Source organism: Phalaenopsis equestris, unplaced genomic scaffold, assembly GCF_001263595.1.
Source record: "Phalaenopsis equestris unplaced genomic scaffold, ASM126359v1 Scaffold000188, whole genome shotgun sequence".
Lineage (NCBI taxonomy): Eukaryota > Viridiplantae > Streptophyta > Magnoliopsida > Asparagales > Orchidaceae > Phalaenopsis > Phalaenopsis equestris.
Window position 1 is genome coordinate 968,934 of NW_018164630.1, and position 12,923 is coordinate 981,856.

Here is a 12,923-nt window from a genome sequence, read left to right on the forward strand (position 1 = left end):
AATACACCCGAAAAACATCATTTCATGCCAAGATTTGTACCATCAGAATATCATAAATACACACAGGAATTATATGGTATGCATGTAAATTTTCCTTTACATAATTCACAACATTGGATTGAAGCTTTTATTACAAATTGTCTCAGATTGATGAGATGAACCTGAATCACATACAGTGACGGATATTTGATCCAAATACTTACTGGAGTTAAACAAACCATGATTAAAACTGATAAGCAAATTTACGCACATCAGTCATTAAGAAAGAAAATGCTTGCTCAGGATTTAAGAAAAAGAATGATAACCACCTGTAACTAAAAGCCTTTGTCCATGAGCTGAATTGGACTCAAAATATTGGCCTTGCTCGTCTCGACGATGCAGCCATTCATGACCATTTCTTCGAGCATGAAGTGGGCCTTCTCAAGATGGAACATGATATCAAGTTCACACTGATAAGAAATAAGAAATTGGAAGGTTTACATACATACCGCTCAATGCTTACACCTTTGCATTTCTAACAACTAAACTTCAATGTATATATGCATGAAAAAATGTATCTCGCTTTTTAAAAGTTAAAAGAGTGGTATTTTTATTTGATGAAATATTTTGGTTGTTTAAATATAAAAGAGTGGCATGTATGTAAGTGCCCCTAAGAAATATGATCAAAATATGAAAGTAGAATGTCGTTAACATTTTTAAATATAAGGGTTAGGTTAGGTTGGCATTAGAAGACATACCACATTTCCGAAATGCCGGTCCATGGTCTCCACTAAAAGATGTATAAATTCCAGAATGGCAAGCTCATTCTACAAAGGAAGAAGGAATAGCATAGTAAGGATGAAGTTTTGCAGGGTAGAACAGTTGGCAACAGAGAAAATGCTGCTTTAATTGGGCTGTTTCACCTTTTTTCTTGCAACCAATGATATTAACAACGTTATCCTTATCATTTAAACAAAAATATTATGGGAGTTTGCTGAATTAATCATATAAGAAAAGAAGAGGTTTTGGACTAGTAAGAACTAAGAATTGTACAAGTCCAAAGTATCATTTTGGTAAATTTATGCAGGTGATTAAAATATAAAACAAAAGATTTTAACAAAATATTATTGAAGCAAAACAACACGTCATTCACATAAGTGTTACATTATAGCTTAAACTGTCGTCATGATAGTGCACAATCCGAAAGTGAGCTGTTTAGGCCACGTCATTCACATAAGTGTTACATTATAGCTTAAACTCGACTGATGATAGTGCACAATCCGAAAGTGAGCTGTTTAGGCGACAAATAATCTAAAAATCTTGGAAGAAAAAAGTTCGCTGATATCTCGAGCAAAAGCGAAACGGGGCATTTACATAAATACCGCCCAATTCTTATGTATTTACATTAATTTTTACATTTACACGATCATGCCGCACAAATCTTTCATATCACATAAAAATATCACTATTTTAATTTTTAAAAAGTAAAATACACCTTTTCATGTATGGGTAAGGCGGCATATATGTAAAAATTGATGTTTAGGTGTTGGATATGTAAATACATAAGAATTGAGTGCATGAATATAAATATTCCAGAACCAAAAAGTATCTCTTCATATTATGTAGGAACATGACAAGGGCTACCAATGAACCGCTTCGAGTTGCGTCATAAAGAAGACCATTTTGGAGTATGTTTATAAAGACAAGGCAGGGAGGAAATGGCAAAGTCAATGAGCTCCGTTGCGTCATAAAGAAGACCATTTTGGAGTATGTTTATGAAGGCAAGGTAATCAAAGGCAGGGAGGAAATGGCAAAGTCAATGAGCTCCGTGCTAACAAACCTAACATGACACACATTGAACATAACCATTAAGCCAAAATGCTAGATATTAGTGGCCTATAGGAAACTATGGGTCAAGTAGACCAACAAAAGTGATGTATCTATCTTAACTATTTCAGTGGCGTCATCGTCTAAGTCTCAGTCTATTCGTTAGGGTTACATAATAGTGACCTACGCCATAAAGTGGTTCCTTATAGCGATGAGACTAAATTTCATGGAGTGGTCATGGAATTTCACTACAATGTCTCCCCGTAGGTCTACCATCTTTCAAAGTGGATGATATGGTGCTTAGCCCTTTACCATCCTCAAATGTTTGTACATAAAGAGGATTGATTCTACTCTTAGAAGGATTCCTACCATCTCTATTTTCAATAGCATCAAACCTTAGAAAAAAAAGAATGGGTGCCAACACATACCTCTTTATAGACAATATACTATTGAGATTGAGAAATTTAAGTAAAACATTCATCTAGAATTGATAAATGATTAAACGTGATTTACAAATAGTCTTCCATTTTATGGTCCAACACCAAAATAAATATGACATCAAGACCTACATCCACTATTTGATGCAGGGTTTATGGTAAACATTGGAATGGGGAGTTGGGTGATTGATTTTATTAGATGTGAACATAACTCAATGGGAGTTATATAGGTCATAAAGAGTTCTGAGAAGGTGGAGATCCAAAGGTGGGCAAAACCTACAAAGGGATAGTAGAAGAGCTTGTAATTTTTAGATGGCTAGTTTTATCTAACGCTTAAGAGGGGGCCGGGTGGGGAGACTTGATGGTATAAAAATTCCATGGATAACTTAAAAAGATGGAAAAAAATATGCTATAGCAATTAAGAGTTGTGATGTGAAAGTTTTGATATGTGGAGGTGGAATAACACATGACTAGATTGTGATAATATTTTACTACTTTGCTAAACTTGGAGAGAAAGGGCAAAGAAATGTTAGAACTTAAAAAGAACTTTCAAAATAATTGAAATATATGTAGGAATTAAAATAGCAACAAAAAATAGCCGAAATATAAAAATAAAATAATAAAAAAAGGGGTTGTTCTAAATCACCTAAGAAAACATCAAAATAATAGAACCAAGATTTTACAAAGAGCAAGAATATCTCACTAACCTAATTTCTATCTTATTTCAATGCCCTTTCACTAAAAAATATCATCATATTTATAAATATTACACATAAGAAGAAGATAAGAAATGCAAAGGGTAATTACATTATAATAAATGTACCATAGAACTTGCTCTTAACTTCATAACTCTATCTTAGAAATTCAAAAACCATTTATTCCATGGAATGTTGTAATTAAAAAATTGAATCCTCTAGAAATCCCAAATTTCTTTTTCTAATTCATAATTTGATGACTTGGCAAAATATGGTGGCAATGACAATAGTGATGTGACACTCTGAACTCCCAATTGGACTAAAATACCAACTCATTTTACATTTGGCATGTTTCTCATTCTTCCGACACAACAACGACCATTCAATACAAATGATAATTAAAAAAAAAAAGAAATAAAAATATAGTGTCATTTATTCCTAACATAGATATTGTAATTAATTTATGTTGACCCTTTTCTGCATCACTAATTAAGGAGATGGCAGCCAGGATAAGCCTAGCAATGTAGTTGACGACCATCCATCCACAAAAAATCCAAACTAATAGAAGAATAGAAGTTTCATGCACCTACTCACTATTGTTATGGCTAATCCTTATGATTTGATTTCACTGCAATCGGTTGATAGAGATCCAACAAAAAAATTATATCGTTTTCCCTTTAATCAACAACATCACCTGAGATGATGCTTCCACATATTCTCAACTTGGCTAGTAAAGAGCAATAATGAAAAAGGGCTTTAAACAAAGAAATTATGTTAGATAAACAAAGAAACGATGTTAGAATTACAACACTACTCACGCAACTTTAAATTCAGAATATGTTCGTTAAGAGAATAAATCTGATTTTCTTATCCCAATATTTCTTCAACTCTTAAGAGCATAACTAGAATGGACTTTTTTCGAGATATCTGCTCAACTGGATTCCTTTCCAATCTAGTATGCCACGTCAACGAATTGCTTCCCATCAGAAATCATTGGAATGGAAAACAATATTTACCCAAGGCTTCTTACCATTTTGCTCTAATAATTATATCAGTTAAATGATTATGGAGCAAAAATTTCCAATAAAGTCTTCAACATTTCACACCAACTGTGAGTTTTTCATTTATTTAAGTGAACCTTTTGTCAGAGCTCTTGATCTAACTTGTTTTATTTCTTTTTTTCTTTTCCTTATAGCGGTGGACTAGATTTTCAAAATAAGCATCCAATGCATCAATGGATGCTATATATTTTGTACAACCTACCAATAAAAAGTAAGATCTAACAAAAATGCCGTTTCATATCATGCTTGCATCCTATACAATCACTATGCTTGATCATGTTGTTTTGCTTCACCAGCATCATTTACTGGAGTGAATTGTATACCAATGCATTTCCAATCTTTTGCAATTAATTAGTAGGTCCGTTAAATCAATTGAATTTGATTTAATTTTATTTCTTATTCTCCTATTTGTTCATAGGTGAAGTCAGAAGATACTTTTTAACAGAAAATATATCATCATGATAAAATATATTTCTTTAAAACAAGAAATGTCTAAAAAATAGCAAGCAAACTCACCTCGTCATTGTCAACCCCAACCAAGAAGAAAAGTGAAGCATACCGTCTATAAACAATCTTGTAATTACGATGCTCTACAAATGAACACTGCAAACAAAAAAAAAAAAAAAAAATATAAAAAGAATATAAATCTATCTTCAGTGCAGAAATTGTATTCATTCAACCTTCTATTAAAAAGAAAATATTACTCATTTGAAACAGAGTTGAAGCATACTAGTGGTTCATATGATAACCATTTATATTTAGCATGTAGATAATTAATAAATGTACTACTCCATCAATATGGTGTACCTAGTTCATGGAGCTTTTTCATCAATGTAGGGTTTATTTCTTTGATCGAACATAATAAGGTAAATCCCAAAGCAAAAAACCTAACCATTGTTTTAGGGCCATTCTCTGAAGAAGAGTAGATACAAAAAAACGACGAACACAAAAAAAATACAAGAGGAGCTCCTGATGGATCGTAAGTGAAGTAAACAAATGACCAGGTAGGGAAAATCAATTTTCCCATCAAAAGCATCATTAAAATTCACCTTGAGTTCTATGAGAACAATCCAATGTAATAAATAAAATAAATAATGAGATACTACATATATTAAGCATATTACATTAATTCACTGATCTTTCCATGTCAAAAATCATGTAACTTCTATAAATAAAGCCATGGACTTTAAAATAATGAAATTAGATTCTCAACTTATCATTAGATAAAATAGCTAAGATTAAAAAAAACATATTAGCAGCACTAGTGTGGGAAGCTAAATTACGGAGATATAAATGGTAGATAAGCCAGCATTCATGTGCTTGAACAAATGGCGTCCTTACTATTTGGATATGGGAAAGGGATTTTCTTTTTTAAGTCTATAACATTTAGCCTACAGCTTCCCAATAGCTCTAATATTTTAAAAAACATGCGATTCCATAGCAGTTTAATGGTAAAAGATTAGCATCCACTGAAAGAAAACCAATTAACACACTGCATTAAAAAAAAAAAAATTTAAAGCAACAACCACCATAACATAGCGAGAGTTAAAATCCAATGTTCATTAATTACATCAACAGATCTCCATATACAAGAGATGCATTTATGTTGAACAGAGAGCAAAGGCCATAAAAAACATGAAACTAAAAAAATGAAACAGATCTCAACAAAGACCATATAAAGTTTTCTCTGGTACAAGTTTTCTAACATGCTCTTCTGGAAATAGAGGGGCCCCAAAAAGGATTTCAAAGATGATGGAGGTTTTTTGCAATATATTTAGGTAATTTTAAAAGTTCAACTAAATTATAGTTCTGATTTTAATTGTAAAAGCGAGGTTGGGCTTAAAAATCTCTGCAATGTACTTAAAAGTCAAGGAGTTTGGATTTCAAAATATAAATGATACGCGTACCTAACTAGAAAAGTAATTAGGACTGTAAATGTGACTTTTAACTAATGTATCAAGCCCAACCTAATTACTCATTGGTTTGCATCCTTAAATACAGATATGGTATATGATAGCTATGTTGGTATTTCAAGTAATTGATCCCAAAATGAGGTAAGAGTTATACGTGAATCTTCCTCTAAACAATCTTGAGAATTTGAATTTTCAAAGAGAGCTATAAGTGGTCTCAAGTCATGGAACATCTTTAGCTTTTTCTTTCGAGATTGTGAAGTTAATCTCGATAACAATTGAAGTGCAAAAGAAAAACAATATGATTTTTTATACTTCATGGGGGTTTAAGAGCCTCTATGGTAGAAAACCTTAAATTATAATTTCTTTATTATTGCATGTGTTGTGAGCTAAAGAACTAGACGAATGCTACAGAGCAATCATACCAATCAATTCTTCTCCAAACAAATCATCACCATATGTCCATGTAAAAATAGTATAAGCATGTTTTAAATATGTTCCATAAATTGATTATCTAATGAGTAAGTTATATCATATTTACATATCTTAAACATTTAAGGTATGTATTAAAGACCCTCTACTATATAAATGGTACCTCAAAATTGTTTGACAATCTAATGAAGAAAATTAAACATAATTATAGGTATCATAAGTTGCATAGAAATCATCCTACAGGATAAGAATGGATTCAATATATTGGGAACAGCAAATTGACCATAAATATGCATTTCATGATTAATGGTGTATGATTTGGTAAATTCACACAAGATGCACTAATAGGTGTACCAATGATCATTGATTTGGAAAGCAGATCATATGATCAGTTGCCCTTGTGTCAAACATACAATTGGTTTTATAACTAAAAATGTAGGCGAAAGACAAGTATCTCAACAATTTTTCTTTGTTGTGGATGAACTCATTGGATTGGTCATGCTAACAGACAATGTCTGATCAATGAGAACAATAAGATTATGGCATTGCTTTGATATAAGATTATTTGATAGTGGTAGTGTTTCAGCTTTATCTCGTTTGGAATTTGCACAATGAGCTTTATAGAAAAATATTGAATTTTCACACCAAAAGAAACTTTAAAAATCACTTTGAGTTCTATGAGCACATTCCAATGTAAAAAGTAAGATAAATAATGAGATATTACATATATTATGCAAATTATATTAGTTTATGGATCTTTGGAAGTCATAAATCATGTAACTTTTACAAAAAAAACCATGGAGTTTAGAATAATGAAATTAGGATCCCAAATTTATCAAAAATAAAATAACTAGGATTCCATAAAGATGATATTGGCAGCACCACTGTCGGAAGCTACATTGTGGAGTTATATATAGTGGATAAGCTAGCAGTCTAGTTTTCATTCAGGTTAACAAATGGCATCCTTACTATTTTGGATATAAGAAAGTTTTTTTTTCCCCTTTTTTTGAGGTCTATAACATTCAGGCTACAACTTCCCAATAGTTCATATATTTTAAAAAGTATGCGATCACAAAGAATTTTAATGGTAAAAGAGTAACATCCTCTAAAAGAAAACTAATAAATACAAGCCATAGAAAAATTAAAAGCAATAACCAACTTAACATAGCTAAAGTTAAATCCAACAACAACAAAACCTTTGTCCCACTAAGTGGGGTTGGCCACATAAATCCTTTTTCTCCATTGTGTCCTATTTAGTGTCATATTTTCATTTAATTATAATAAATTAAGGTTATTTTTTATACAATATGCTCAAGACTTCCTAGGTCCACCTCTGTTTTTCTTAACATAAGTCGAATCTAAAATATCTAATCTTCTAATCGGATCATCAGATGGTCGACGTTTGATGTGACCAAACCATCTAAGACGACTCTCTCTAATTTTGTCTGTCATTGGAGCTACACCAACCCTATCACAGATATATTCATTTCGCATTTTGTCTCTGAGTGTTAGCTAAAGTTAAATACAATGGTCATTAATTACAACAATGGATCTCCCTATACAAGAGATGCATTTATCATTTACGTTGAATATGGTGCAAAATACCATAACAAAACTTGAACTAAAATAATGTAGCAGACCTCAACAAAAACCCTATAAAGCCTTCTTAGCTTTAGGAAAAAGTCTAACATGATCTTTTGGGAAATAGGACCCCAAAAAGAATTTCAAAGATGATTGAGATATTTTGTAGTACTTTTAGGGAATTTTAAAAGTTAAACTAAATTATAGTTAAGATTTTAATGGTAAAATGAGACTAGGTTTAAAAATATCTGCAATGGACTTGAAAAGTTTTGATTTCAAAATACTAATGATACACTTACGAACTAGCAAAGTATTTAGGATTGTATGAGTTTTTGTCCACTAATGTATCAAGCCCAACCTAATTATCTATTGATTTGCATCCTCAAAAACTGATATGGTTTATGATAGCTATGTTGGGTTTTCAAATAATTGATCGCAATTTGAGGTAGGAGTTACAGGTGAATCTCCGTCTAAACACAAATCTTAAGGATTGGGGCTTTGAAAGAAAGCTATATGTAGTCATAAGTTACGGAACATCTTTAGTTTTTTCTTCATCTTAATACCAATTATAGTGCAAAAGAAAAATAATATGATTTTTTATACTTCATAGGGTTTAAGATGGGCTATAGGTAGAAAACCCTAATTGAGAGTTTCCTTATTATTTTGTGTTGTCAACTAAAGGACTAGATAATGTCAGAGCAATCACATCAATCAATTCTTCTCCATACAAATCATCATTATATGTCCACGTTAGTATAAGCATGCTTTAAATATATTCCATAATTTAAATATTTAAAGAGTTATGTTAGATCATTCTTTACCTATTTTAAACACTTTAGGTATGTATAAAGGACCCTTCACTATATAAAGGGTACCTCAAGATTCCGCCCACCACCATCATACATTCACAATAACGTTACTAGAGCAATGACTTCACTTATGCTTAAAACAGTCCATAAATCTAGCACGACAAATATCTCCTTAAAGCATAGAATTGCCTCATACTCTTTTAGTCAAACACAAACATTCGAAACTTTCATTCACAAATCCAAGAATCAAAAGTTTTACTTTTCCACACTCACATTTGTACGACCTGAATCTCTTCTTGCACTCTTGCATAATTAATAATAGAAATTGCTCCTTATAGCTATGCATAGCTAAAGTTTTGAACTGTGATAATCAGTCACACTCAATGCATGACAAGCCAAATAAGCCTGAAGGAACTGCAATTGCACTTGATGCTTCATATGCATATGAGAATATTGTACTTCAAACTAAGAAAATTTTGAATAGATTGAATCTATGTCTACGATGGAGTATGAGAAGAAGACTAATGTTGTAAAGGAGCGATTTTCTACAACTATTTCTACTTCATGATATTTTTTGTGCTATTTAGTTTTGCTCCCTCCAATTCTCACAATCTTCCTCTCACCCCAAACAATAATTAGTACACTTTACTATCATATTCTCTCCATCTTCCTTGCAACCCCCTACAATAATTGGTACAATTTACAATCCTACGTTGGTAAGATTCCACCAATTGCAATTCCAAGAGCATCCTGAATGCTCATCACTACAATGTTAGAGCACCACTTATTATGTAGTAAAGCACTTCCTTGCTAGAACGAGTAGCTTATCTATCTAACATAATCATTTTGGTACAAGTCCATTGAGTGTGCTAAGAAAAATTACAGCATAATTATTTATGTACCATCACATCAGTGTGCTACCTAGGCATATAGACCTCCACAACAACATACTTCTTATAAAAAATAAAGATTGAGCCATGTCCTTTATGATAAGTATAGGTCATCTTAAGATGTCCATAATTATACCTAGAAATCATCCTATAGGATAAGAATGAACTTAATATATTGGAAATGACGATTTAATAATAAATATGCATTGCCTGAGTAAGGGTGTATGATTTGGTAAATGCACACTATGAGCAGTAACAGGTGTCCTGATGATCATTAATTTGGATGAGCAGACCATATAGTCAATTCCCTTGTCGAAGCTATAATTGGTTTTTAAACTAAAAACATGAGCAGAAGTAAAAGTACCTAAACAAGTGTTTATTGTTTATGCTGAACTAATTGTATTGGCCATGCTAATTAACAATGTTGGATATATGGAATGTAATTTTAGTAGTAGCAGCTCTAGTGACCGAGTTGTAATTATGGGTGATCAAATTATTAAAAGGTGTGACCTTTAGTGATGGTGATATCGATGGGGATGTTATTAGTAGAATTCAAGTTGGTTGGTTGAAGTGGAGGAATGCTTGGGGTCTATTGTGTGATAGAAAAGTACCACTTAGACTGAAAGAAAAAGATGGTGGTGAGACCTGCAATGCTCTATGGCTTTGAATTTTGGCCTTTAGAATAGAAGCATACAAGTAAGTTAAGGGTTGTCGAGATGAGAATGCTAGGTGGATGAGTGGCTTTACACTTAGGGACAAAATCCGAAATGATTATATCTGTGATAGGGTTGGTGTAGCTCCAGTGGCGGGTAAAATTAGAGAGAGTCGTCTTAGATGGTTTGGTCACATTAAACATCGACCATCTGATGATCCAATTATGAGAGTTGGTGTTTTAGAGCCGACTTATGTTAAGAAAGGCAGAGGTAGACCTAGAAAGACTTAGGAATGTTGTATAAAAAAATGAACTTAATTTATTAGAATTAATGAAAATATGGTGCTCAATAGAACACAATGGAGAAAAAGGTTGTCTTCGTCGTAGTTATTTTGTTGCTTCCATTTTTTCTTCTTCTTGTTGTAATAATTTCATGTTTACTACTGTTTATTTGTTTCCTTTCTGATATGAAATAGAATAGGAAACTCGTTCTGTGTGAGGCGGATTTTAGGATTTAGATTGGTATTTCATCTATACATAGCATTCACAGCCTATGGAAAAGGAACCTACGCTCTCACCAATTTGTTTTGGCACAAAGCATCCTCTCTCCTTGTTCCTATAGGTACAAGTATCTTAGAAATTCACTCTTAGTTCATCATTTCTATGAAGTTTGGTTCTTGTGACTCAATTATTGATGCAAGAAAATGATCCCATAAGTGGTCAAGCCATGCCTATGGCTCTCATCACCAAAAACAAAGATGCTTGAATTTATTTGATTATACCATTACCAGTACTCTCTGTGTATTAGTGGTTGAGATCAAACAATGGGCTCATTACAGCTTTCTTATCAAAGGGTAGATCCTCAATTCCATCTCACCTAATATTGCATATGAAAATATTTTTGAACTTTGAAACAAATTAAAGGAAGTCATATCAACAGCGTGCATCTCTTCCTTATTGATCAAGCGATTTATGATTTATATAATGAGGTATGAACATCAACAAATGTTATACTAAACTGAAAGGTCTTATGGTTCACAGGGGATGCATTGTCCCTTGAGACCTTGTGGAGTTAACATTATAAAGATACTATTCAAGAAAATTATCAAAAAACACAAAGAATTATAAAGTTTATTATGAGACTTGAGGAAGCCTACACAATGGCCCTTGAGTGGGAGCCTCTGGTCGCAGTGAACTAGGTAATCTCTCATATATCAACACCTTTCTTCTCTAGAGCTCTCTAAAGGATATCTCTTGGAACCTTATCGTAAGCTTTTTTTAAATTAATAAAAATCATATGAAAATCCTCCTTATTCTCTATGTAATTCTCCATTAAACCTCTCAATAAATGTATAGCTTCCATAGCAGACCTCCCGACATAACTCCAAATTGATTATGAAAATCTTTGTAATATGTTTTAACCTATGTTCAATTACCCTCTCTCATAATTTTAAAGTATGACACGTCATCCTAATTCCTCTATAATTTGCACGCTCTTATACATCCCCTTTATTTATAAACATGGGGACCAAAATACTCTTCCTCCACTCCTCGGGCATCTTTTTTGTTTTTAAAGTAGTATTAAAGAGATTAGTAAGCCAAAAAACTCTCAAATCTCCTAAATATCATCAAGTCCTATAGGCCATCAAGTCCTATAGGCTTTCCACCGTTGATTTTCTTTAAAGTCTCCTCAACTACTTCTTCACTACTGTGACGGTAAAAATGAAATATTTTATTATTATAACGATATTAAGATCACTAAGATTGATCGTATTTTCAAAAACTTTATTGAAAAGTATCAAAATAACTCATCTATCTATATTGAATATCTTTTTCTAAGAAAAGCAAATTTTGATTTCCATCTTCAATAAACTTGCATATTGTTATTCCACGACCAACTACTTTTACTTATAGATATTTTTACTTTTGATTCTCCAAGTACATCTTTAGCCACAAGTTTGATAGTGTTTGTTACTTCATCCCACATAGAATTTGCTTCTTCTTGAACATCCCGAATATTGAAATCTTGAAGTTTACTCATAAAAACAATTTTATTTATGTCTTTTAGGTTCTCAATCTAATTCTATGACAATGATTCCTAGTATTCTTTATTTTACAACTCTTCATCTTAATATCTAAAACTAATAATCGATGTTGAATACTTAAATCCTCACTTAGAATGATCTCACAATCTTTACATTCTCGACGATCTCTTCTTCTCATAAGAAACTAATTAATTTTTGTTTTATTAAATCCATTCTTATAAGTAATAATATGTCCATCTCTTTTCTTGAATAAATTATTAGCAATAACAAAATTATACGCTAAAATAAAATCTAATATGACTCCGTAGCCACCATGAATATTTCTAAAATCTTCTACCACTCAACAGACATGTCCATTTAAACTCCTCTAATAAATATTCTTTCTTCAAGAGGTATATTTGTATTAATTCTTATAAGTCATTCCAAACTTTTCCTTTAGAACCTATATCTAAGCCTACTTGATGAGCATAAAAACTTATAATATTAAAAATTTTAGTATCAACAACAATTTTAAGGGCTATAATTTTATCCCTATTAATTTTTACAAATTATCTTTCAAACATTTATCCATAATTACACCTATACCATTTTTAGTGTGACTCTTA

The 12,923-nt window shown here is 31.9% G+C and overlaps 1 protein-coding gene across 1 annotated transcript; it reads right to left on the reverse strand.

Moving 5' to 3' along the window:
- Positions 1-104: 104 nt before the first annotated feature.
- Positions 105-4,602, reverse strand: LOC110022389 (AP-4 complex subunit sigma; the record flags this gene model as incomplete). Its single annotated transcript, XM_020721299.1, is given in 3 exon segments — positions 105-449; positions 738-806; positions 4,516-4,602. Coding segments are annotated over 3 exon segments (291 nt in total), but the record flags the coding sequence as incomplete, so codon positions are not given.
- Positions 4,603-12,923: the final 8,321 nt, after the last annotated feature.